The 27,566-nt window shown below is 37.6% G+C and overlaps 2 protein-coding genes across 2 annotated transcripts; one reads left to right on the forward strand and one right to left on the reverse strand.

Moving 5' to 3' along the window:
• Nucleotides 1–374: 374 nt before the first annotated feature.
• Nucleotides 375–17,232, reverse strand: LOC307045915 (uncharacterized protein). The gene is made up of 23 exons (XM_079691945.1): nt 16,783–17,232; nt 15,350–16,021; nt 13,615–13,734; nt 12,607–12,726; nt 11,374–11,493; nt 11,037–11,156; nt 10,385–10,504; nt 10,025–10,144; nt 8,938–9,057; nt 8,602–8,721; nt 8,207–8,326; nt 7,642–7,761; nt 7,377–7,496; nt 7,016–7,135; nt 5,929–6,048; nt 5,593–5,712; nt 5,198–5,317; nt 4,633–4,752; nt 4,008–4,127; nt 3,364–3,489; nt 3,112–3,231; nt 1,564–1,665; nt 375–1,318 (listed from the first exon to the last, which is right to left on the reverse strand). Exons 1-23 carry the CDS (start codon nt 17,114–17,116, stop codon nt 1,266–1,268), a joined length of 3,447 nt encoding a protein of 1,148 aa, XP_079548071.1. The 5' UTR covers nt 17,117–17,232; the 3' UTR covers nt 375–1,265.
• A 1,420-nt stretch (nt 17,233–18,652) lies between these two features.
• Nucleotides 18,653–26,951, forward strand: LOC307013360 (G-protein coupled receptor family C group 6 member A-like). Its single transcript, XM_079640723.1, has 6 exons — nt 18,653–18,852; nt 19,689–19,977; nt 20,067–20,879; nt 22,689–22,889; nt 22,974–23,091; nt 24,481–26,951. The coding sequence occupies exons 1-6, from the start codon at nt 18,683–18,685 to the stop codon at nt 25,404–25,406; spliced, it is 2,517 nt and encodes an 838-aa protein (XP_079496849.1). The 5' UTR covers nt 18,653–18,682; the 3' UTR covers nt 25,407–26,951.
• The last annotated feature ends 615 nt before the right edge of the window (nt 26,952–27,566 follow it).

A 27,566-nucleotide genomic window follows, 5' to 3' on the forward strand; every position in this document is an offset into this window, starting at 1 on the left:
CAAGCCGTTTCTTTGACTCTATTCCTAAAATAAGCTGTTCATTTGTTGTTTCTTCGGGAACTATATGTTTTAGTTTTAGATGAAAAGCCAACTGTACTTTATTTGACTTAGCCTGGATGTATTATAATTACTTAAGCATAGCCTACTGTGGGCTAAAACTGTGGCCTAGTAGGCCCTGACTTGACCACCATACATAACTTAAATAAATTAGCAAATTAAACGTTAAAAAGTAATTTTCATACAACGGTGCATGTTATTATATTGACTAATTGTTTTAAAATTGTAATAAATATATCATAGTCACTCCCAAGAAAGCTTGATTTTTTCAAGCTTGGTTACTAAGAGTAAAAACACAATACAAGAGAGTTACGGGGTCGATTATTTCAGAATATTTAATTTCCATGTGCACTTATACAGACATGTTGTCACAAAAACACCATAAAATACCTAACTGTCAATGTACACAAAGTGGCTTGCTACACAAATAATCTCTTCAATTTGTTTCACATGTTTTTATGATGAAGAAATTGAGCAGTGAAGTAATGTTTTAGTTGGATGTGAAATGGAGCTTGACTTAAATCTCCAGGACAGCTCACTGACAACTTGTCAAGGGTGCAAAGTTTTGAAGCAGCCAGAAAACCTTTGAACTCCATGAACAGTGTTCCGTCTCCCCATTAAACAATTAATCCTGTCTGTTACAAACAAAACACTAATAACCAATTAACACCGCACAATAGTTGCAACATTTCAGGTTCTACGAAAAGTATTTTAGTAATTTAATGTGATCTAACAATGCCACGATCCAATTGGATAAGGATTTATTCTTTAACAATACAACAATACTCTTGTTGTATGAGAGATTAGTTGTTTTGTTAACATTATGGTTTGTTCTATCAAGACATTTTCTCAGAGGAGTTGACACACCACACTAAACATTTCAACAAAAAACACCATCCTACTATTCATAATGAAAGGAAACTTTAAACTATTACTTCCCTAAATATCTTGGTTTAAGTCTCAACTCACTGGCTTACACTGCCAAGAGGAATTGTAGCTTTCTCAAAAATATACACGGATATTTAAACATTTACACCAGTTATAACATACTTTACAGAAGTAGAACCAGACAGCATTGTGAATGCAAAACAAATGTTTATAATATAAAGCATCTTAAGACATTTTGTAAGGGTTACAGATGATTATTTTCTGCAGGTTAAAAATGATTGGATTCATTGCTAGTCTTGAACATGTCTTCACCGCTGTTCTCAATAGTGCTGCTCGCCCTCAATCAGGGTTACTTTGTCTGAAAGTTCATCAAGTGGACAGGCTGTCAAGGAAATATAATTGAAAAGTGTACTCAAAATCTTGAAAACTTATACTATAGATTAAAATCTCATGTATACTCATTAATAAAAGTATTCATAAGGCCAAACGACTGTAGCAGCCAGCAACTCAAGCTAGTGCAAATGTCTAACATTTCAAGAGGCACAAAGCATTTTCTTTCACATAATATTCACAATTTCAAAAATGTGATTCTTCAAAGCCTTTCATGCAAAAGGATATGTTTTCTGCTCAGCTCCTGAATGGTGGACTGCACTTTTTTCTGGAACAAAATCTGAGCTTCACACATGCAGGCATCTTGAGTTATCTCACCTCTCATTTCCTCTGAAAGCATGAGAAAACAATATGGAGAAGGTCAAAGCATGCGAGTGGTTTTTCCCAATGTTCAGTGTAGTTTCTTTGGTATACTCCAGAGCTCTAGAACAACAAGGTTTTTACATTTGTGAATTTGCTTTTGTGCATGAGATTATTTAAAGAACATTTTTATTCAATCTAGATAATCACAACCTGGGAGTGCATAGGGTTAGAGAGGAAACATGTTAATAATCATTTAAAGTATATACTCACACATGACGTAAAAGAATATCACAACAGACAATATGCAAATCAATTACAGCTGTTTTTCAGTCTCTCATTCCTTAAATGAAGAGCACAGCACACTTTTGTCTTATTATTATTATTAACTGTGTTGTTAATGACTGGATCAGTAGAAGTAGTGCTTATCGTTGGACAGTGGCTTTAGTTGCAGTCAACTGCAGACGTCTCCATAGCTAAATAATGTAAAAAGACAGACACAAGATGTATAAAAACTATTTAAACCCAAGTTCATGCAATATAATAAAACATATAAAGCCCCCTATTAGTGCTATAGGCTTGACCAATTTCCTACCTCAAGCTGTGCAGTGAAATGTACATGCGTGAGCATAGACGATTGGTAAGAGCTTGTAAAGGACTCTATATCAGGTCTGCATTCACAAATTGTCAGCGATTTTTGTAAGTTTGTTTACAGGTTTAGAGACTTATGGCCATGCAAGCTCCATCCTTAATGTGAACATGGATGCAAAATTGCTAGACACCAGTGTTCACCTCCCCAACATGTGAAATGTATAACCACACCTCAGGGCTGTTTGTTGTACCACTTTAAGAAATGTCTGATTGGACTGCTTCTTCCCTCTAATTTCTCTAACCAGGTCTGTTCATTATTGGTAGATGTTTTTCAAGTGAAGACCAAAGTAGAAAATGTCCGTGTTCACAGACTAGCATCCGCAAAAGGATAGGCCAATTTCAGTAATACTAGTGGGAAAATAGTCAAGCCTATAGACCTTTTAGGAGGGCAAATTCTGGTTGAAATATGACAGAATATCAAATAAATCAATTTTGGATGTATAGCAATTGAAAAAGAAATGACTCCAACCTCACCCTCTCACCTTAAATTGTCTTGCATAGTTCAGGGTGGCTCTTGTCAAGTCAAGCACATGGTCCAACCCATCTTTAATAAAGCTTTCAGGTTTTATACCGATTTTAAGCTGTTGACACTGGGGACTCCAAACTATGTCCAGGTACACCAAACTTTATGGCGTATTGGTGCCATATTGGCAAATGTTCTCATGCCAAGCTCAACACTAGCTACACAAGATAGCTTACAAGGCAATAGACAGGTGGGTGAAACATTATTCAAAATAGATCTAATCCAAGTAATGGGAAATCTGTTGAATGGTTTAAATACACAGACAGCATTATGTATGTTCAACAGTGAATCCAGGTTCTTACGTGAGCATGTTTTCTGGTCAGAATTCAATACGTATCCCACTTCACACTTGCAGTTGTAAGAGGAACCATTGTTGATGCAGATCTGCTGGCAGTCATGCCCCTGAGCACATGCATCTGAACCTGGAAAGAGACATTCCCTTTCAAGTTAGTTTGTGGTGTCGTGCAGAAACAGTCTTTAGAGCTACTATGGAATAATGTCAATCATCTTGAGGTATTGGACCAATGTTTAGGGAAAATTAAAACGTTTCTTACGTGAGCATGTTTTCTGATCCATGTTCAAGATGTACCCAACCCGACACTTGCAGATGTAAGAGTTCCCATTTTTGGCACAAATGTGCTGGCAATTGTGTCCCTGGGGACATGCATCCGAAGATGAACCTGAAAAGAGAAGCTCACACCTCAGTTTTATGACATCAATAACAATCACTTAGCTGTTTGAAGATCATTTGGTCACAGTTCCCTTCAAAATAAATGGATGCATCAGCCATGTGACCAATAATGTACAACATTCCCAGTCTCAATATCTCAGGGTTTTAAAAGCTAACCTTAAAACTGCAAACAAATAGCTGTGGTGCACTTGAGCAAGGCACCGGACAACCCCCCCACCCCCATTGCTGTACAATAGCTGCCCATTGCCCCTAGTACTAGACTTCTGGTACTAGGATGGGTTAAAAGCAGAGAACACATTTGACTGTGTGTGCTGTTTGCTCTGCATGTGTGACCATTAAAGAAGGTTTCATCCCTCCCAATTTTATTCTATTCTACAAGAATTGAAAAACTGCCACAACAGCTCTGATGAACCTTATTTTTGAAGCTTCAAGGCGTTGTGTGGATTATTTGAGATGCTGGATCACACCACAGACAAATAAGCATATTGAAACAAATCAGGTGCTTACGTGAGCATGTTTTCTGGTCTGCATTCAACACATAATCCACATGACATTTGCAGATGTATGAGTCATCATTGTTGACACAAATCTGTTGGCAATGATGTCCCTGGGAACATGTATCTGATCCTGAAAAGAAACACTTCGACATCTTACTTAGCTGACAAGAGTCAAGTAGGTCTTAACTTTAGAATTCCACGATGGGAAGAGTTTGTTCCCAATGAGCTAACTGCCCTTTAAGTATCAACACTCACTTAAGAGGTGATATGAAATGTGTCTGACCATGTACAAAGAAGAAAATAACATTTTAGGGAAATCTAAAAACACTGGCAAAAACATCATGTCTTTTATAAAGGTCAGAGTTCTTATGTGAGCATGTTTTCTGGTCTGCGTTCAACACATATCCCATTCGACACTTGCAGACAAACGAGTCATCAGTGCTGACACAAATATGTTGGCAGTCATGTCCCTGGGCACATGTGTCTGACCCTAAAATGAAACACTTAGACATCTTAACGGGCTCAATTTACATTAATCAAGGAGCCATTAGAAAGCAATGGAATCTAGGATGGGTCAGAATAATAAACTCTAAGACAGTCCATCAACTCCTAAAACTTAAGTCTGGGTTTCTTACGTGAGCATGTTTTCTTGTCTGGATTCAAGACATATCCCACCCGACACATGCAGATATATGACTTATCACTGTTTACACATAAGTCCTGGCAATCATGACCATTAGCACATGGATCAGAACCTGAAAAGACACATATCGCATACATGTGATATGACTGCTCAGATAATCATTCAAGAAGGCCTTTGACAGTTGACCCTTTATGTCTAAAGATGGTTTCAATTGATGATCTCCCTAGACCTGATCTGTGCTTCATTAGCTCTTGCTGCTAAACGCCAATAACCCAAATGAATAAAATATTGCGATGTACCAAGAAGAACTTTGAAGGGAACATGACACATTGTACGTGAGCAAGCACTTTAAATTCAACCCTAATCCTAACTCTTTCACTGGTTAGCAATGGTGGTTGTTTCTGGCAAACACCATTAGCATATACTACATTTCAACCCTACAGACAATGGCTTCTGCAATATTTAGTCATGCACCTAAATAAAGGATTATAAGGGAAAATTGAAACAAAGCACCACAACATACATTTCAAATGTTAAAGTTAAATTCAAGTTCTTACGTGAACACGTTTTCTGGTCCCCATTCAAAACATATCCATCATGACATGTGCAAAGGTGAGAATCACCATTTTTGACACAAATATGCTGGCAGTCATGTCCCTGGGTACATGCATCAGAACCTGAGAAGAAAGCTAACAGCTAACAAACATAGCTTACAAAGTCTTACGCGGTCTGCTGTGGTGTCTTAGATGGATCAACAGGTTTTAAACAGGTTCCACTGGGTTTTTCTCTGGATTATTCTGACTTTATGAGCATTTACATTTATGCAATGTGTAATAATCCATAGTTACTGAATTAAGTCAGACATATCTCAAGGTCCTCTTTCTACATGAGCATATTTACTATTATGCAAGTCATGTCAAAGACAGTTTAAAATTAAAATTCAAGTTCTTACGTGAGCAGGTGTTCTGGTCTGCGTTCAATACATATCCCTCATGACACATGCAATAGTAAGAATCGCCATTTTTCAAACAAATATGTTGGCACTCTTGTCCCTGGGTACATGCATCAGAACCTGAAAAGAGACACCTACACAGCTAACATCAACAGCAAACCTCCTTGGTAAAGCTTACAATTGGCCAACATTTAAAACAGATATCTATCAAGTCCATGGCCAAAAGATTTATGCCTTTTCTGCATTTAATCTAAAGCATATACAATAATATCAAAAAGGTTGTAGTCGACCACGGTTAAGGACATGCATATCAAGTCAAAAATCACGAGTTCTTACGTGAGCATGTTTTCTGATCTGCATTCAACACGTATCCCCCTTGACATTTGCAGATGTACGATGAACCATTGTTTATGCAAATGTGTTGGCAGTCATGTCCTTGGGTACAATTATCTAAACCTGAAAAGACACACTCAAAGTTGTAAATGACTTCATTACATTATAGCCACCTATAAGTACATAGTGGGGCTTTTAAAGTGGCACCAATCGATTTACAGTTTGGGGTGCATCAGTTTCTCAAGTCTCCAAACTTTCTGCCCATTCAAAAAGTATTCAAACTTTACTTCCTTGTCATTTGAAACAATCTACAATATCTCATGTACATTTGTCTACAGCACAGTGCTTCAACTTTAAGTTTCTGTCCAAATCAAACTTGGAGAGACACACCAACACTTCAAGCATGTTTCACCTATATCAAGGTAGATCCAAGACACTTCCCCCTGACATGTGATAATTTTATTTGGTAAGAATGTGGTTCTTACATGAGCAAGTTTTTTGGTCTGCATTCAACAAATGTCCCTCACGACACTTGCAAATGTATGAATTACCATTTGTCTCACAAGTATGCTGGCAGTCATGTCCCTGGTCACATGTATCGAAACCTGAAAATAAACTTCCGAAGCTAACGGTTATGCTATCAGGAAAAGCCAGCCAATTGACTGCAACTAAAGCCAATGTCCAAAGATAAGCACTACTTCTACTGTTCCAGTCATTAACAACACAGTTAATAAGACATAAGTGTGCTGTGCTCTTGATTTAAGGAATGAGAGACTGAAAAACAGTTGTAATTGACTTGCATATTGTCTGTTGTGATTTTCTTTTACGTCTTAAGTCTGCTAGACTTCTGGTACTAGGATGGGTTAAAAGCAGAGAACACATTTGACTGTGTGTGCTGTGTGCTCTGCATGTGTGACCATTAAAGAAGGTTTCATCCCTCCCAATTTAATTATATTCTACAAGAATTGAAAACTGCCACAACAGCTCTGATGAACCTTATTTTTGAAGCTTCAAGGCGTTGTGTGGATTATTTGAGATGCTGGATCACACCACAGACAAATAAGCATATTGAAACAAATCAGGTGCTTACGTGAGCATGTTTTCTGGTCTGCATTCAACACATAATCCACATGACATTTGCAGATGTATGAGTCATCACTGTTGACACAAATCTGTTGGCAATGATGTCCCTGGGAACATGTATCTGATCCTGAAAAGAAACACTTCGACATCTTACTTAGCTGACAAGAGTCAAGTAGGTCTTAACTTTAGAATTCCACGATGGGAAGAGTTTGTTCCCAATGAGCTAACTGCCCTTTAAGTATCAACACTCACTTAAGAGGTGGTATGAAATGTGTCTGACCATGTACAAAGAAGAAAATAACATTTTAGGGAAATCTAAAACACTGTGGCAAAAACATCATGTCTTTTATAAATGTCAGAGTTCTTACGTGAGCATGTTTTCTGGTCTGCGTTCAACACATATCCCATTCGACACTTGCAGACAAACGAGTCATCAGTGCTGACACAAATATGTTGGCAGTCATGTCCCTGGGCACATGTGTCTGACCCTAAAATGAAACACTTAGACATCTTAATGGGCTCAATTTACATTAATCAAGGAGCCATTAGAAAGCAATGGAATCTAGGATGGGTCAGAATAATAAACTCTAAGACAGTCCATCAACTCCTAAAATTTAAGTCTGGGTTTCTTACGTGAGCATGTTTTCTTGTCTGGATTCAAGACATATCCCACCCGACACATGCAGATATATGACTTATCACTGTTTACACATAAGTCCTGGCAATCATGACCATTAGCACATGGATCAGAACCTGAAAAGACACATATCGCATACATGTGATATGACTGCTCAGATAATCATTCAAGAAGGCCTTTGACAGTTGACCCTTTATGTCTAAAGATGGTTTCAATTGATGATCTCCCTAGACCTGATCTGTGCTTCATTAGCTCTTGCTGCTAAACGCCAATAACCCAAATGAATAAAATATTGCGATGTACCAAGAAGAACTTTGAAGGGAACATGACACATTGTACGTGAGCAAGCACTTTAAATTCAACCCTAATCCTAACTCTTTCACTGGTTAGTAATGGTGGTTGTTTCTGGCAAACACCATTAGCATATACTACATTTCAACCCTACAGACAATGGCTTCTGCAATATTTAGTCATGCACCTAAATAATGGATTATAAGGGAAAATGTAAACAAAGCACCACAACATACATTTCAAATGTTAAAGTTAAATTCAAGTTCTTACGTGAGCACGTTTTCTGGTCCCCATTCAAAACATATCCATCATGACATGTGCAAAGGTGAGAATCACCATTTTTGACACAAATATGCTGGCAGTCATGTCCCTGGGTACATGCATCAGAACCTGAGAAGAAAGCTAACAGCTAACAAACATAGCTTACAAAGTCTTACACGGTCTGCTGTGGTGTCTTAGATGGATCAACAGGTTTTAAACAGGTTCCACCGGGTTTTTCTCTGGATTATTCTGACTTTATAAGCATTTACATTTATGCAATGTGTAATAATCCATAGTTACTGAATTAAGTCAGACATATCTCAAGGTCCTCTTTCTACACGAGCATATTTACTATTATGCAAGTCATGTCAAAGACAGTTTAAAATTAAAATTCAAGTTCTTACGTGAGCAGGTGTTCTGGTCTGCGTTCAATACATATCCCTCATGACACATGCAATAGTAAGAATCGCCATTTTTCAAACAAATATGTTGGCACTCTTGTCCCTGGGTACATGCATCAGAAACTGAAAAGAGACACCTACACAGCTAACATCAACAGCAAACCTCCTTGGTAAAGCTTACAATTGGCCAACATTTAAAACAGATATCTATCAAGTCCATGGCTAAAAGATTTATGCCTTTTCTGCATTTAATCTAAAGCATATACAATAATATCAAAAAGGTTGTAGTCGACCACGGTCAAGGACATGCATATCAAGTCAAAAATCACAAGTTCTTACGTGAGCATGTTTTCTGATCTGCATTCAACACGTATCCCCCTTGACATTTGCAGATGTACGATGAACCATTGTTAATGCAAATGTGTTGGCAGTCATGTCCTTGGGTACAATTATCTAAACCTGAAAAGACACACTCAAAGTTGTAAATGACTTCATTAAATTATAGCCACCTATAAGTACATAGTGGGGCTTTTAAAGTGGCACCAATCGATTTACAGTTTGGGGTGCATCAGTTTCTCAAGTCTCCAAACTGTCTGCCCATTCAAAAAGTATTCAAACTTTACTTCCTTGTCATTTGAAACAATCTACAATATCTCATGTACATTTGTCTACAGCACAGTGCTTCAACTTTAAGTTTCTGTCCAAATCAAACTTGGAGAGACACACCAACACTTCAAGCATGTTTCACCGATATCAATGTAGATCCAATACACTGCCTCCTGACATGTGATAACATTATTTGGTAAGAATGTGGTTCTTACATGAGCAAGTTTTTTGGTCTGCATTCAACAAATGTCCCTCACGACACTTGAAAATGTATGAATCACCATTTGTCTCACAAGTATGCTGGCAGTCATGTCCCTGGTCACATGTATCGAAACCTGAAAATAAACTTCCGGAGCTAACGGTTATGCTATCAGGAAAAGCCAGCCAGTTGACTGCAACTAAAGCCAATGTCCAACGATAAGCACTACTTCTACTGTTCCAGTCATTAACAACACAGTTAATAAGACATAAGTGTGCTGTGCTCTTGATTTAAGGAATGAGAGACTGAAAAACAGTTGTAATTGACTTGCATATTGTCTGTTGTGATTTTCTTTTACGTCTTAAGTCTGCTAGACTTCTGGTACTAGGATGGGTTAAAATCAGAGAACACATTTGACTGTGTGTGCTGTGTGCTCTGCATGTGTGACCATTAAAGAGGGTTTCATCCCTCCCAATTTTATTATATTCTACAAGAATTGAAAACTGCCACAACAGCTCTGATGAACCTTGTTTTTGGAGCTTCAAGGCGTTGTGTGGATTATTTGAGATGCTGGATCACACCACAGACAAATAAGCATATTGAAACAAATCAGGTGCTTACGTGAGCATGTTTTCTGGTCTGCATTCAACACATAATCCACATGACATTTGCAGATGTATGAGTCATCACTGTTGACACAAATCTGTTGGCAATCATGTCCCTGGGAACATGTATCTGATCCTGAAAAGAAACACTTCCACATATTACTTAGCTGAACATTAGTCAAAAAGGTCTTGACTTTAGAATTCCACGATTGGAAGAGTTTGTTCCCAATGAGCTAACTGCCCTTTAAGTATCAACACTTACAAGAGGTGATATGAAATGTGTCTGACCATGTACAAAGAAGAAAATAACATTCTAGGGAAATCTAAAACACTGTGGCAAAAACATCATGTCTTTTATAAAGGTCAGAGTTCTTACGTGAGCATGTTTTCTGGTCTGCGTTCAACACATATCCCATTCGACACTTGCAGACAAACGAGTCATCAGTGCTGACACAAATATGTTGGCAGTCATGTCCCTGGGCACATGTGTCTGAACCTAAAAAGAAACACTTAGACATCTTAATGGCCTCAATTTACATTAATCAAGGAGCCATTAGAAAGCAATGGAATCTAGGATGGGTCAGAATAATAAACTCTAAGACAGTCCATCAACTCCTAAAACTTAAGTCTGGGTTTCTTACGTGAGCATGTTTTCTTGTCTGGATTCAAGACATATCCCACCCGACACATGCAGATATATGACTTATCACTGTTTACACATAAGTCCTGGCAATCATGACCATTAGCACATGGATCAGAACTACTAAGAAGAACTTTGAAGGGAACATGACACATTGTACGTGAGCAAGCACTTGAAATTCAACCCTAGCCCTTACCCTAACTCTTTCACTGGTTAGCAATGGTGGTTGTTTCGGACAAACTCCATTAGCATATACTACATTTTAACCCTACAGACAATGGCTTCTGCAATATTTAGTCATGCACCTAAATAATGGATTATAAAGGAAAATTGAAACAAAGCACCACAACATACATTTCAAATGTTAAAGTTAAATTCAAGTTCTTACGTGAGCACGTTTTCTGGTCCCCATTCAAAACATATCCATCATGACATGTGCAAAGGTGAGAATCACCATTTTTGACACAAATATGTTGGCACTCATGTCCCTGGGTACATGCATCAGAACCTGAAAAGAGACACCTACACAGCTAACATCAACAGCAAACCTCCTTGGTAAAGCTTACAATTGGCCAACATTTAAAAACAGATATCTATCAAGTCCATGGCCAAAGGATTTATGCCTTTTCTGCATTTAATCTAAAGCATATACAATAATATCAAAAAGGTTGTAGTCGACCACGGTCAAGGACATGCATATCAAGTCAAAAATCACAAGTTCTTACGTGAGCAAGTTTTCTGATCTGCATTCAATATGTATCCCCCTTGACATTTGCAGATGTACGATGAACCATTGTTTATGCAAATGTGTTGGCAGTCATGTCCTTGGGTACAATTATCTAAAACTGAAAAGACACACTCAAAGTTGTAAATGACTTCATTAAATTATAGCCACCTACAAGTACATAGTGGGGCTTTTAAAGTGGCACCAATCGATTTACAGTTTGGGGTGCATCAGTTTCTCAAGTCTCCAAATGTTCTGCCCATTCAAAAAGTATTCAAACTTTACTTCCTTGTCATTTGAAACAATCTACAATATCTCATGTACATTTGTCTACAGCACAGTGCTTCAACTTTAAGTTTCTGTCCAAATCAAACTTGGAGAGACACACCAACACTTCAAGCATGTTTCACCTACATTAAGGTAGATCCAAGACACTGTCCCCTGACATGTGATAACATTATTTGGTAAGAATGTGGTTCTTACATGAGCAAGTTTTTTGGTCTGCATTCAACAAATATCCCTCACGACACTTGCAAATGTATGAATCACCATTTGTCTCACAAGTATGCTGGCATTCATGTCCCTGGTCACATGTATCGAAACCTGAAAATAAACTTCCGGAGCTAACGGTTATGCTATCAGGAAAAGCCAGCATTAATAGAAATACAATACAATGGTGTCGCCAAATGCTTTGAACCGTTTCCTGCCTTAAACCAATTATTAATTACCAAGCAAATTAAAACAATTGTTCAAGTTCTCTTCTAAGTGCACTAAGACATGCATATCATAAGGGCCAGGTTCTTACGTGAGCATGTTTTTTGTTCTGCATTTAACTTGTATCCCACTTGATATTTGCAGATGTACGATTCATCATTGTTTTCACAAATGTGCTGGCAATCACGTCCATTTGCACATGGCTCATAACTGAAAAATCATGATATCAGTCCAGGAAAGACAGTACTGTTGGTACCTCAGTCTGACAATTGATTCTTCCACTATGTGGTTACACGCTCCATTCTACATCAATCAGTCTCCCAAGTCTCAGTCAGGTGGCACTCAACAAATTAATGAGAAAATGCTAAGCAGAAACTGTGATATTAATCACAAGTTTGTAAAAAGTACCTAAAAAACCATAGTTCAATTATGTTTATATGCAGGGAAAAAAGGCATTTACTATCCAATTAATGCTTACAGATGCCGATGTGATATTCCAAATCAATTAAAAGGTGCTTACGTGAACATGTTTTCTGGTCTGCATTCAAAATATATCCCATTTCACATTTGCAGATGTAGGAATCATCAGTGCTGACACAAATTTGTTCGCAGTCATGTCTTTGGAAACATGAATCCATATCTGAAAAGAAAAACTCCCACGTCTGACACAAAACCCTTATTTAGGAAAGCTATTGTAGAGCCTTTGCTTCGTAGTTATAATTGTTACAGTTTACATAAACTAAAGTTTCTCCTGTTTAGTCAAGCTAAGTGGTTCCCACTGTACCACATGCCTCACCAGCTACTTTCAGTCATCGGAACAAACAACAGATGCATGAAAGATATTCAGCTTCTAACGTAAGCATGTTTTCTATTAGGCATTCAACACATCTACCCTACGACAGTTGCAAAGCTATGAAGAATCATTGCTGCAGTCATGTCCTTGGGCACATGTATCTAAACCTAAAAAGAGACTATTCCAAATCTAAACAACTAAGTCTTACTACATGAGGTACCATGAGTCAGTTCGATTTCAAACATGTCTCATCCCTCTTTAAATTGTCTTTCGCTTTGCTTTGACCACCACATTTTTGACGAGTTTTCAAGGTTTTCTATGTCCTCCATAAGATCCTTAAGTCTTTAATGTTCATTGTTAATGTCATAAAGAGTTGGTGGCTGTGGAATGGAAGCTGAGTAGTCAACTTTCCAGCCATGAGGTTTATACAACTGCTTACAGCTTATTTTGATTCTTTTTGGCTCTAAAGTGCATACCTTGGCAGCAAGCCTAATTTCAGGTTTAAAACACCTAAAGTTGGTGGAGCTAACCTACTAAACTGTGATATGCAGTCCCTCTGACTGGGAAGAGAAGAGGATCTACTTGTCGTTATTAACTTTTAGAGTATGTACCTCTAGTGAGTTTGTTCACAGCAAAAAGTTATGTAATAACTGTAATCAATCCAAAAGGAGCTACAAAGCTTATCATTTTTTTTTTGTGACACTGAAACATTAAGACAGATATAAAGATTCTTACGTGCGCATGTTTTGTTGTCCGGGTTCAAGACGTAGCCCTCGCGACACTTGCAGTTGTACGAGTTGCCATTGTTGACACACAGATGTTGGCAATTGTTTCCCTGAGCACATGCATCCAAACCTGAAAAAAAAACACTCCAAAGTCTGATTGGCTTATGAAATCAATCATTTTGCTTTATATCTCTGTTAGTCATTTGTTAGTATGTATTAATCATGCATTTTGTTATCTACATAGCTAGATGCAGATTAGCTTGCTTGATCTCTGTGCTCCAAAATACAAGTATAATATATACATTTCTTGTTGTAAAATCCTGTTATTTGTGAAGAAAGGAAGAGGCGTTGTCATGTGTCGATTCCACAATGTTTTACTGGCTTTAGACTTTTAGACACCTGACCATCTTTATTTGCATGCATTTCAGGCCATGCAAACACAAAATAGTTGATACAACATGTCGTTATCATTGCATGTCTCTTTTGTGGATGCACAGAAGTTGGTCACAGTGAAACACATAGGGTGGCTGAACTTACTCCACAGATTGAAGGAGAAGTTTGCATGTATAGCAGGTAACCTTAGCCGTTACCTTGCTAGTTTGGGTGATACCAAAAGTTATGAGACAAATAAAAGCTGACATTTTTTATACATATTTTGTAATATGCTAGCTAGTGGGTTGGGAAATTGATGAAATAGCTGTTGGGCTATAAATAAGGCTATTGCTGGGGCTAAGATTGTGGATGTTTCTATGTTTACTTGAGCTGCGTGTTTCAGCTGTAGGGGTTGAGAGACAAAGTCTAAAATGGATTTTTTCAAAAGTAGCCAGTATAGTATAGTATACAAACAAATGTTAAGCTAACTTTAAGCTAAATCATCATCAGACAATAGCTGATGGGTAAAGAGTTTGCATTTCGGGCAATGCGTTATGCCTCTTTTGCTAAATCAATACTACGGTATCCGGAGTGCAAAATGTCCAAAATGTATCACTCAACGTTTATGCTAATCTAGGTTAACCTGTTGAACTGTCACATTTATGAGTGGTATCAATATCCCTGCATAAAAAGTATTTCCTAAAATGTCAAACTATTTGTTTAAACAATATTTAATCTTCTTTTGTTGATTAGCATATTTAAAGATAAAATAATGTGAAAACTTAGGTTGACTGAGAAATGTACTCAAATATTAATGTGTCCATTCAAATACATTCAAAGTAAACTGTAGCGCAAGCTAACTTAGTTTCTGCCTCGCAGGATGAGTGGCCGTTAATTTTCTGTCACATTTAGCAAAAGACCTAATTGTGGAACTGTGGTAGCTTAGCATGTCTTCAGGAAACTATGCAGGGCAAATGGCATAAGGCACAAGATGCAGTGCAAATAGCATCCGCGCTCCATGTGAAGTTTAGGCAGCATCATATCAGGTTTCAACCATTTTAAAAGTGTTCAAGGTTGTAGAATTTTCTCTGAATTGGCCGATCAACCAGTGCTCAGAGATGTGTCTTCTTCTTTAAGTCAGTTAGTACATGACTAATAGGACATGTTAAATGTTGCCTGCACACTTATAATCAACATTTGTTGGTGAACAACCTTTTGTTGTAAACCCAAACACAACAAGCGGCGGTAAATCCCTGGTTACTGCCCTTGTTTGTATCACTAAAGAAGAAGGCCATTGACTTTAGAATGAAGATTCCCTCTATGGTGCTGCCCATATAATCACAGGTGAAATTTAAAGAACGGATCTGACATACCCTTGTTTCCTTTACCGTCTTTCCTGCCACCTAGTCCATAATCATCAATTAGGTAATCTACTGGAATATCCGCACTCCCATCATTATCATCCTTACCACACAAGGTTTCCCTAAATTTTAAAGTGAGCTTCTCAATGACACCATATGTCTCCACGTAGAAGACATGGTCATCGTGTGGCTGGCTAGCCATGAGGCGCAGGGACATCATATCGGCTCTGTCTACTCCCACTGCATAGATCTCAATCCCAGATGCCCGAGCTGCGGCTGATATTTCCTCCACCTTATCCTGGGGCCTCCCATCCGTCACGATAATGGCTACTTTGGCGATGTTCGCGGAGCCAGTTCGGGCTCCTGCTTCCACAGTGAAAGCTTTCTCCATGGCAGTCTTGATGGCCAATCCTGTCATGGTGCCTGAAGCGAGAGGCTCAATTTGTGCCAGTGCCTGCTTCATGGCTGGCTTCGAAAAATACGTCTTCAGAAGAAACTCGATCTTCACCGTGCTGGCATAATTGACAAGGCCAACTCGTGTGGCATCTGAGCCGATCGCCATGCTCTCCACCATGTGTTGCAGGAACTCCTTGGCCTTTTCAAACTCAGAAGGGCGCACACTGCGGGAGCTGTCTATAATGAAGACCAAGTCTATAGGGCGATTTTTGCAGTTGGAACTTGTTGCTGCAAAAAGAAAGAAAACAAATGCTTTTAAATGTCAAAGCGTGTATTTTCCAACGTATGTGCATTGAAGATACAGTGCTAAAACTCCTAATTTGCGAGAATGGAACAATAATTTCCAACGACAAAATAACGTAAAAAAACTAAGAAACATAGCCTACTAGAATATCTTATCACCTAATATGCCAATTTGAAATACTGTCTTCTTAAAAATTCCATCAAAATGTAATGCTAACTGATAGTCTCGCAAGTGCTTTAGGGAAACTCAGCAAAGGGAGATATAAATGATGGCATAAGAAGGCACGACAAGGAAATCTTCATTCAAGTATCTGATGTCGCTATTGATATTTATTCATTTGTTAATTGAAATGGAATGATTTATTGTTGGTATATCCTTCAAGCATAAATGAAAAAATGTCAACTTAGTTAAAGTGATAGTAATGCATTTATTATTATTATTACCCTAACCCTATTCATATGGTTAGAAAAGGAACTGTTGTTTAACAAACCACTTGGTTATTCAAGGATTACTAGTTATTTGAGCTTACAGACTAATAGAAATCCACTATTTATAAGTCCATAACAGCATTTTAAATGTGCTAAATAACATATATATACTAGCTGGTATAGTCAGTTTGTTTAAAGGTTTCACACCAAATTGGAACAAATTTGTCCAAAACATGACAAATGCATGGTGAGCAAATGTGAGGGTATAGCACGCATGCACAGTAGGATAAAACATAACATCTATAGCACCAACCCACCTCCATTGTCCGCTCCCTGTCTCTCCTGCAGGTAGCTGTTGGCCCCGGCCCGGGCCCCCTGCTGCTGCTGGGACCCTCGTGCTGACTGAGCACCCGGCTGCTGGACCTCTAGGAAACTTTCAGCAGTCGGATCTTCTTCAAATCTCGGTTCAATAGATTTGATCTCTCCAAAGCGCTGATGGACTCTTGGAGAGACCTGAGAGGATACTCGTGGGATTGAAGGACGTATTGAGTGGATCTGCCGGCTGCGTGACCCAAACTGTGTGGAAGTTCCCACAGTCCCAGGCGCCAGGAGGCAGATGAAACAAAGCAGTCTCCAGGTTAACGAGGTCATGTTGCCTGCACACAGTTGTGTTCCCTTCGCCTCTGGTCTGGATCTTGATTTATACAGTCGATGTATAAATCTATCTATAAATCTATGATCTGGATGCACCTCTGTCTCTACTTCCACAGCTGACTGCAGTCTATTTATATGATGCTGTACACACTGCCCACAAGGCGTGCGGAATAGGAGGCATTTGGGGGAAGTGAAGGAAGAGGGAGGTCTCAAAGCAGCAGTAATCTCTACAGACATTTTATAATAACCATTAAAACTTTAATTACACATAACCTTTCCCAGTATTACACTGGACAGCTAAGTGGTGGAATGTAACTATCAACAATACAAGAACAGGTAGGCTACATGTACAAAAGTACTATACAATACAATACAATACAAAGGGGCTTTATTGGTGGCCACATTTTAAACATAGTATTGCCAAAGCACAAGGCGTTATAACAGAACAAAAACAAAAAAGAAACCCTAAACATAAACTTACCGTACTATCTGCTTTCATTATAAGCCAAATTGAATACATATGTTTTCAGCTTCATTTAAATTGTTGACATAAATATTAAGTATAGTATAAAGAGGTTAGCTGGTTAGTCATTGACCTTTCAGTAGTAATAGTTAAATTCAATATTAGTATGAGTTCTGCTAAAACGTTTGTGCTCCTACTTGTGTAAAATTATAAAAGCATGCATGAGTATTTTTATAGTGTGAGGTAACTTTACTTTCAATATATTGGTAATTCTACCACTGGTTGTAATCATTTTTCATGAGAAGATATTAATGTTGCATGCATTTAGTGTCTTTCAGAGGTTAAACAGATGCTACAGTATTCCAAACATACAGCATGTTTTCTAATATTTTCTTATAAGTGTTGCAATTGTGACCTCTGCTGACATAATTGAGCTGCATCTTATGTATGAAAAAGCTTTTATTGTTATTAGTATTATTTCTATTATTATTTTGTTGTTAACAAGAAGCTAGGAATTTCCTTATTGACCTTTGACACTGCAGAGATAACATTTTCAGGACTGTTATGACAATAATAAATGTGGATTATAATAATATGTGGACCTGAATACATTTGCAAAAATAAGTAGTAATATATTAAATGAAAAGGATTTATATAAAGTATTATCTCGATATTACTCTCGCAGTCGGACCTGAACAAATACCATAGAACTATAAAGACAAACTTAATTAATTCTAGGGCAGCTGATACTCAGAAAGCATAATCACCATGTAGCATGTTGCCCTCTCTTGGATTCTTTAGCAAACTGCACCACAGTTTGGGTGCGTGACCTAAATAAAAGAGCCATTCCACTATTCAAAGAGCAGTCAAATACAGAACCTGTTTTATCTCGGGTTTCGAGTAAACCACCTTGTTGTTGTTATACCAACCTTTTTCTGAGTAAGTATTTTGCATGAAATTGCAGATTCCATCTGAGAATGCAAATAATCCATACTGACGTCCTACAAGACTCAGTTACATTACATCTGTTGTCCAGAACCCTTTAATAGTCCAGAGAGAGGAACCGATAATGTCATGTGTTTAAGCCCTGTGTATCCACAATGTTTTTATTATGGTTATTTGCGAGTATCGTCTGTGTATTTCTCCCTTGGTCAGGAGAGCCTAGTGTTCTACATGCAGAATCTCCTGGGGATATAATCATCGGAGGACTTTTCCCTATTCATGTGAAAACCAATAGGAGCACAGCGCCTGGACCACTCTCTTGTACTCAGTAAGTATGCTCTTATGATATTAGTCCATTTACATCTGTGATTATGAAAGTAACTAGGTGCATTAACTCAAGTACTGTATAAAGTACAATTTTAATGTACCATTTCCTGGTTCGTTATATTTCCACACCAATACAATTCCAAGATGAATATTGTACTTTTTACTCTCTTTTAATATAATCAATGAAAATGTTGTCATGTATAATTATAGGTTAAGATAAAACTTCATAATCATATTGATATTATTGATAGCTTTCTGAAATTAAAAAGCTATCCAGCAGTATAGTCAAATTAAAATAAGCTCCTGTTTTACCAGCTGTAATTCAATAATATAATGTATGTTATTTCGGAAATGTGCAGCTGAAGATTGAAAGGATTTGAAAAATATGTAATGACGATTTGATTAGAAAGTGTACATCCACAATAATACAACAACAATAGCTTGTACATGTAGTTAGCACATTTTAGGGTATAGATAAATGGTTAAAATCGTAAAATGTCTAGCTTCTTTCACTAGCAGTTCAAATGGTAACTTGACTAAACCAATCCAAACATTGCCACTTGAATTATATGAATAAAATATTGTAACAGTTGTGTAAAATTCTTTAAAAATTGTACGGAAATATTTTTGAGAAGTGTCTTGGAGTTAAAGTGTTTAATTATATCCAGTTATTGTTAGAACCAAATGAACACGTTAGTAAGCTGATGCGTGGTCTTGATGATAGGGCTCTTCTGTCAGGGTATGTCTGAAAGAAAGTTGGGCATCCACTGATTTACATGACTGTAGTATAAATGAACCATTTAGGAAATTCTACTTATCCTTTGTCAATTGTTGCAGATATGAAATCCGACAGTTTCTTCGCACACAAGTGATGATATACGCCATCAGAGAAATAAACAAGCGCACACCAAGGCCTTTACCCAACTACACCATAGGATTTGACATCTATGACACTTGTGCAGATGTGAGCTTTGCCATCAGAGCAACGCACGAGTTGTTGAAGAACCATTCAGACCCTCACAGCTGTTTGCTAGCTGAACCTAAAACAAAGGCAGTGATAGGAGCAGGAAGTTCTGAAGTATCAATAGCTGTTGCACGTGTTCTTGCTCTGTCATCAGTTGCTCAGGTTTGTCTTTGCTGTACTTTTGACATTTTCAAGATTCCTGATGAGTAATGCAGTACAATTTCAACCAGATGTATTCCTGTTTGTCACAGATTAGCTACTCTGCCACAAGCGAGCTTCTCAGCAGGAAGTTGAAGTTCCCCACTTTTCTGCGAACGACTCCTAGTGATAAACATCAGACAAAGGCCATTGCTGAGCTGGTGAAGAAGTTTAATTGGAAAACGGTGGGTATTGTGGGAAGTGATGATGAGTATGGGAAGTATGGTAGTGATACCCTCAACGATATTTTCGAAGAAATGAAGGATATCTGCATTGAATTCAGTGACATCCTGCCTGGCTACTTTTTCCAGAACAATTCAAAGGCCAATGACTGCCTGGATGAGCTGGTGAGAAAAATCCAGAATTCCACTGCTGAGGCCATCATCTTGTTCACCAAGAAATCCAACGTCGCTGCCATCATTGGGGCCGCTGTTAAATACTCTCTCAACAGAACTTGGATTGCCTCTGATACATGGTCCACCTCTGAAAAACTTTCTTCACTGTCAGGCATTGAGAAGGCCGGGGAAGTTTTTGGATTCATCTCGAAAAGGAAGGAGGTGCCTGGGTTTAAAGACTATGTCATTTCGTCAATGTTCAACGGGACAACTAACGCCATCCTCAATAATTACATCACTCAATTTTGTCCCACTAAGTCTGAGGAGAACCGAGAAAGCAACTTCCCCCTAAAAAAAACTGCCAAAAAGAGCCTCAAGTGTCTGGACTCAATGGACTTGACCAATTACATTGACCAGGATGCATCATACAATACTTACTTAGCTGTTGAAGTCATTGTTGAGGGTCTAAGAAGCCTGCTAAAGTGTGACCACCGCCAGTGTAAAAGAAGCACTAACTTTACAGCCTTGGAGGTACAGTAGAGTTATTTTTGCATTGCAAATGTAGGCTACATTATGTCTATAAAGCTGTTTACTTGCAGAGTTTAATGAGAAGATTGAAACCAATCTATGCGTTTTTAAAGCAGTGGTTGTTAACTGGTGGGTCGTTTGGACTGGGTCGCAGATGTGTGAGTGAACTAGAAAAAACTTGAAACGTCCTAACGCTGTGCATGCAGTCGGCGTTGGACTGGAAGTACCGGGCGGAGACTATAAACGGTTTTGAAAACTTCTGTCACGTAGTGATCATCTTCTCAATTAAACATCTTTGCTGATATTTTTTCGAGTCTTCTGGACAATCAGAATTAAGATTGTTGCCGGAAGTCAACTATTCTTTGTACATCCATGGGTACAACTTCAGATACAAATGAACACATAATGAAATATGACCCCCGGTTTGATGATTGGCAGGTCACAGAACAATGGGAGCTATCTACCCTTATCCACAATTTAAAGTAATTCACACAGACTCTCTGCTCTTTGCTCTTCTCTCTGTAAGGAGCAGCAAGTTCAGCTGTCAGAGGGCGTAATTTATATGTTAGTATTTCTAAAAATCTCCTGTGGGGCAGAATCCCCCCAGACCCACCTTCCGGGGTTGGGTTTTCAGCATTTTTATGTTATACAGTTTCACTTTAATTAATAATGTATGCTGAAAAGCGTATTACAGCACTATTTTTCCTTGAATAGATTTGAGTGGTTCAAAATTTCGGGTCGCGATTTATCGACAAAGGAAAAAGTGGGTCCCGAGGCCTGATCAGTTGAGAACCACTGGGTTAAAGGATACAGCCAACTTTTGCTAGTTAGCTTAGCCTAGCATAGAGACTGGAAACACAAGGAAAAGCTAGCCTGGCTCTCCAAACAAGATCATCCCAATAGCACTTCTACATTTCACTGATTAACAGGTGACATCACCTTGTTTAATCCCTAAATTAAAAAACTTGTTTATTGTTTTTGTCATTATTTATCAGGTTGAGAACAGTAGAAGGAGAACAATAGAAACTTCAGGAAGTTACCCCTGGCCAATAAATGTCTGCATATAATTCCCCTGTAAAACCATAATGTATTGTACACTTAATGTAACTTAGTCTTCACTACAGTAGTGTGAAATATTGTATTGGCTTTAGAGTGGCTGCAGACAGAATTTGTTTCAGTTTGACTGAGAAATGCTAGCATTTTCCTCGGGTCTCCATTTCCTACACTAAACAAAATAGATTGTTTGCTGATGGTAGCCTTATAGAGTTCTGGATGAAGGACGTTATTTTGTACACAAACTCTAAAGATAGCATTACGTTGGTTCCCTCTACAAAAAGCAGACGAAACGCCAGATTTCTAACGGCCTAAAAACAAACTATATGATTGAATGGATTTAACGTCACCACCACTGAGTTATTGCGTTTCCCTGTGTTTGCCGACACATCATTGGTAATCTAACTTAGACACTTGTTAGCAACACATTTTTTCAACACTAGTGAAAGTTTCAAAACTTACAAGAAAAGTGATATATTTTCTGCCTTGGAACAAACTGTAAACTCCTTTAAGGTTATGTTAACCAAAGACCTAATTTTTGGAATGTAATCCCCTTCAGGGACCCAGAAGTGAAAAGAAATGCGAACTAATTTCCGAGGTTAAGGACTCATTCTTTTTTTATATACCTTTCGAAGTATTTTGGAAATGGTCTCCTATATGAATTATTTCTTCTTTTATTATGTGTAGTCATAGAGGAAATAACAAACTTGTGTATTTTATGTAACATCAATGTAGTTCTGTTTATGTTCATCTCTACAGCTTCTTATGGAAATCAAGAAAGTTAACTTCACTGTGAATGGCACACATGTTCAATTTGACTCCAATGGAGACCCTTTTTTAGGATATGACATTCTATATTGGAACATGACTCAATCCAAGGAGAGCACACGCATAACAAAAATTGGAGAATACGAGCCAGAAGGAAACATCACAGTCCCAAACGATCTTGTTAGAAATCAGGTCGGTAGGGTCAGAATGTCATTATATATTTTTTCCCAAAATTGGTTACTATTTTTTGTACTAATTGGGTTTTTCCGTTTACAGGTAACAGCCTTCAATTGCTCTAAAACTTGTGAACCGGGGCAGGAGTTGAAAAAGCAGAACAAAGGAAAAGTGTGCTGCTATGACTGTGTTCCATGTGCAGACGGAGAGTATTCTGATGGTAAGTGTTTCTTCTTTTATGAAATAACCCCAAGCTCAGATGTTTAAATGTTTATCCGCTAAGAGGACCCTAATTATGGATAAATAACAGAGGATATAATCGCATTTCCAGAAACACATTTTGATATTATTTTCCTTTCTTTTAACACATACCAACTGTGTTCTACTCTGCTCTGCATTTGTTAGTGGTAGATTGAATTTCATTTGGAATAATTCATTTGTAAAATGGTTTGTTAATTGCATTTAGAGCCCCTCGGTTCTTCATGCCATGTTGAAATGTAGGCTGCATGAATATAAAGCTTCAAATGTACAGAGGATTATTGACATTTGACCCCTTCACCTTATTTCTGAAAATAGTGTGTGTGTCGCCTAAAAGTGTCTCGTTTAACTTTTGTTTTTATTTAGCTCCACCCTTTGGTGTCACTTCTGGTTCCAAACACTAAAATGGCAACAACTGAAAAACTAAGATGGCAGTGGCCAAAGTGACAAACTCATGGCCTTAAAGCTGTAAATCACAAGCCAATGGGTTACTCAGAAAGGATACATAAATATCTTCTTCTTTTGTTCTCCAGTGAATAAAGATAAAACTAAAAAGATTAAAGAATGATTAATAGTCATTGCTCAGCCTTATTCTCTGAGGTTACAGACCACACACCTGGTCTGAAATATTGGTGTAATAATGGACTTAGACCTACTTTAGTATTAAGAAAATATTAATTATTAAAGGACTTCTGTTTCGGGAGAATGTAAAAAACGTGCAGACTGTGGCTGTTAGAGTCCCCAACAAGACTAAGGATCAGTCCAGTTCTTACGTCTTTCCAATTGCAAATAAAATACCATTGTTGGTTTACAAGAACTAAACGTTTTAATGTAAAGATACATGCCTTTTCTGCATCTACAACTCGAAATATTCAAGTCTGGTAAGAATCTCAGTTCTTCGATCTTCCCTGAAAAATGTTTTAATAACTTTTAATAAGCTTTTTAGGAAACAAATATTTTTTTCAGTTTCAGTTATAATCTGCAAAAGAGTTTAATTATTACATTCTGCATTCAAAATGGATTAAAACTAAAAAGTGCACAATTTAAACTCTTTTAACAGGAACTAAATTAAATAATATCATGTTAATGTTTTGTTTTCCCAAATGTCTAAAGACAATTTTGCAAGAATTTGCATGAATTTGCAAATATTCAAAACTCTTCTGTCACACTGTTACACAGTAAAGGGATACAGATGCTGGAGTTTGCCATTTATTCATTTATGTAAAGCAAAAAAAAACGTTTAAAGAACCTCTCACATAAACCTTTTCAATGGAGTGTTTTCATCATAATGATACCATTCTTTCCTCATGCAAATACATTTGCATTGATTAATTTGTTTTACCTTCTTTAGGAGAGGAATGTAAACGCTGCAGGAAAAAGGAATATTCATCTGAAAATAGGGATAAGTGTTTGTTGAAAAAGGATGATTTCCTAAAGCGGTCACACCCTTTCATTGTCTTTTTGAGTGTATTGGAATTATTTGGTATAATTGTCACCATTGGTTTTGCTGTTGTGTTTACAATCTATCGGAAAACTCCCATTGTGAAGGCAGTCGGGGGTTACTTGAGTTTCGTGGAGCTTTTTTCCTTGCTGGCCTGTTTCTGCCTTTCATTAATCTTTGTCGGAAAACCAAATAGCACTTTCTGTAAGGTGGGACTGCCACTCTTCGGCATTGCTTCCTCCCTCTGCATCTCCTGCATCCTGGCAAACCTGCTCCAAATCTTAGTGGGCTTTAACTTTGACCTGAAGAAGAGGTCCTGGATAAAGAATTTAAATCAGCCGCTGACTGTTGTGACAATCGTCTCTGGGTTCCAGGTCATCCAGTGTGTAATATGGATGATCTGTTATGGCCCACATCCTGAAGAAATCCCATTTAGCCATACCATCCTCATTTATTGTGACAAGGGCTCCGATGCATTCTTCATTACCATGGTAGGATACAATGCCATCTTGGCACTTATTTGTTTCCTGTTTGCTTTCAAAGGTAAACAGTTGCCAGATCTGTATAAAAATGCAAATTTAATCAGCATCAGTATGCTGCTATTTTTAATCGTTTGGATTTTCTTCATCCCCATTTATCTCAATTTGATCGGGAGGTACACACAAGCCATTGAAAGCATAGCCATTTTGATTTCTTGCTACGGCATCCTGGGCTGTCACTTGGCCCCAAAATGTTACATTATGTTGTTCAGGAAAGAAATTAATAATGAGAAAGCAATTACTGAGTACATCAGGAATCATTACGAGCAGACAAACATGCCTGTGGTGACCTCATGATCGCACATCCATCAATTATTTGGTTCACAAGAATATAGCTTCCTGTGGTGAAATCATAGCATCGTTTTAATATGTACCAGACGGCTGCTTAAAGGTGGGGTAGGTATGTTTGAGAAACCGGCTCGAGATACACTTTTTGTTATATTCCATGGAATGCTCTTAACATCCCGATAGAAATGAATATCTTAAGTGCTTTGACAAAAAATCCATTAAAAAATGTCACCTGTGGAAGCCGTAGCACTGTAAAAAGCACGACCAATCATTTTAGCCGGCCGGCTAAAATGATTGGATGGCCTACCTGCCTGTCAGCTTGGTCATGTGCACGTTCGTGTGTGTTGGAGGAGGGGCTCTGTAAGGAAGTGGCAGATTTTTTCCGGCTGTGTATTTTCAAATTCTAGCGCACTCGAGCTGGTTTCTCCAAAATTACCTACCCCACATTTAAGTGTTTACTTTCTGTCTGTTTTCTTCTGTTGTTCCCTTAGTGTTTACTTCTTGTCTGTCTTTTTCTGTTGTTCCCTTTTGTGTTTACTTTTTTTTCTTCTGCTGTTCCCTTAGTGTTTACTTATTGTCTGTCTTCTTCTGCTTTTCACTTAGTGTTTACTTTGTCTGTGTGTTTCTGCTGTTCGCCTAGTAGTGTTTAATTCCGGCAGGTATTCTTCTGCTGTTCTCTTTATTGTTGATTTTTCTGTCCTTTTATCTTTTAACCTATTTCCTTGTCTTGTTTTTTTGTTTTGTTCTTCACTTTGGACACTTTAGGAACCATGAATCCAAAGTTGTGTGCTCTCCTTAAAATATAAAAATGATTATTCAATACATATTCAATGGCATTTTCTAATGGAGCGAACGGACAGAAACAATTCAACAACAATGTGTTTTTTGATGCAGATATACATGAGTGCATATGGTCCCTTGATCCGATTGTCCTTAGCAACGTTCTGCTATCCCTAGCAGCTGTCTGCTATAGAGAAATAACCGACCACTAAATGTCCAAATAGACCAATCAGAATTGATTATTCAACTAAGCTGTGTAATATAGCGTGTTAAATACTGTAGGCAAAACATTAAACTAGAGACAGAACCAAAAGGTTTCCCCCTTTTGCAATTTATGTTATAACTCAAGCTAAATGGCTGGCAGCGTGTTCACTTGTAAAATGCAAATTTCTTGGGTTAGTAAGTTATTTCACATTATTGTAATGATTTTCTTCTTGCTCTAAATGTATTTCATAAATATGTACATGGATGAACATTGTGTGAGTGCATGAATAAATTAATACTGACTGTAAGAAAATTAATGCTTTAAATCATCCCAGTTACACTTTTTTCCACACTGAGATTCATATATTTTTTTTAGACAAGTTAAATGTATTACATGTAACTATAATGTACTATATTTAAATAAAATGTTGTGTATACTCGTGTTAATATAGTCATTTAGGCATGAGTGGTGAACATGAGATTGTTAATGTCTGTAAAAACTTTTTGAGCAATGTTTCGTCATGAAGTGCTGTATACTGTGAATAAATGGACTTATTTCGGAATAACTGTCACACTTTTGTAGCTTGATGTACTGTGCAGAATGGTTCAGCACCAACATGGAAGACAAACACAAAGATTTAAGCACCGATATTCCAGAAGTTTCCCCGAAACACTTCAAACAAAGATATCAGCTACAGAATAGAAATCATATTCAACCACATAACAAAATCCCAGTTGGAATGAAAAAGCATGAATGGGCTATGGCACAGTGCTAAACATAATGTGTTTAGTTGTGTCAATTATAGTTATGGGTGTGTAATGTCACTCATAAATTGTTACTAGTATTCTTACATGTAAAGAATTTTGTAAAGGCAATTCTATGTCTAATATAACTAGTGAATGTATAATTATATATGCATGTATCCTCATGTTACTGTTACAAGGTAACCAACTCCCCTTTAGGCTAACTTTCTGGAACAAAGTACAATTATTTTTAGGATTTGGCATTTGAAAAGAAAAAAGACTAACGAGTCACTTTTGGCATCAGGAAAAGCTCTATATAAATAACATGTATTATTATTATTATGAAAGAGCTGTTATTAGAAGTTTGGCCAGATGAAACATCACAGTTCCTGCTGCAAACACTAGATGGAGCTCTTGAAACATCCTCTGAGGAATGTTTTA

This window comes from Notothenia rossii (genome assembly GCF_949606895.1).
Source record: "Notothenia rossii genome assembly, chromosome: 7".
Classification (NCBI taxonomy): domain Eukaryota; kingdom Metazoa; phylum Chordata; class Actinopteri; order Perciformes; family Nototheniidae; genus Notothenia; species Notothenia rossii.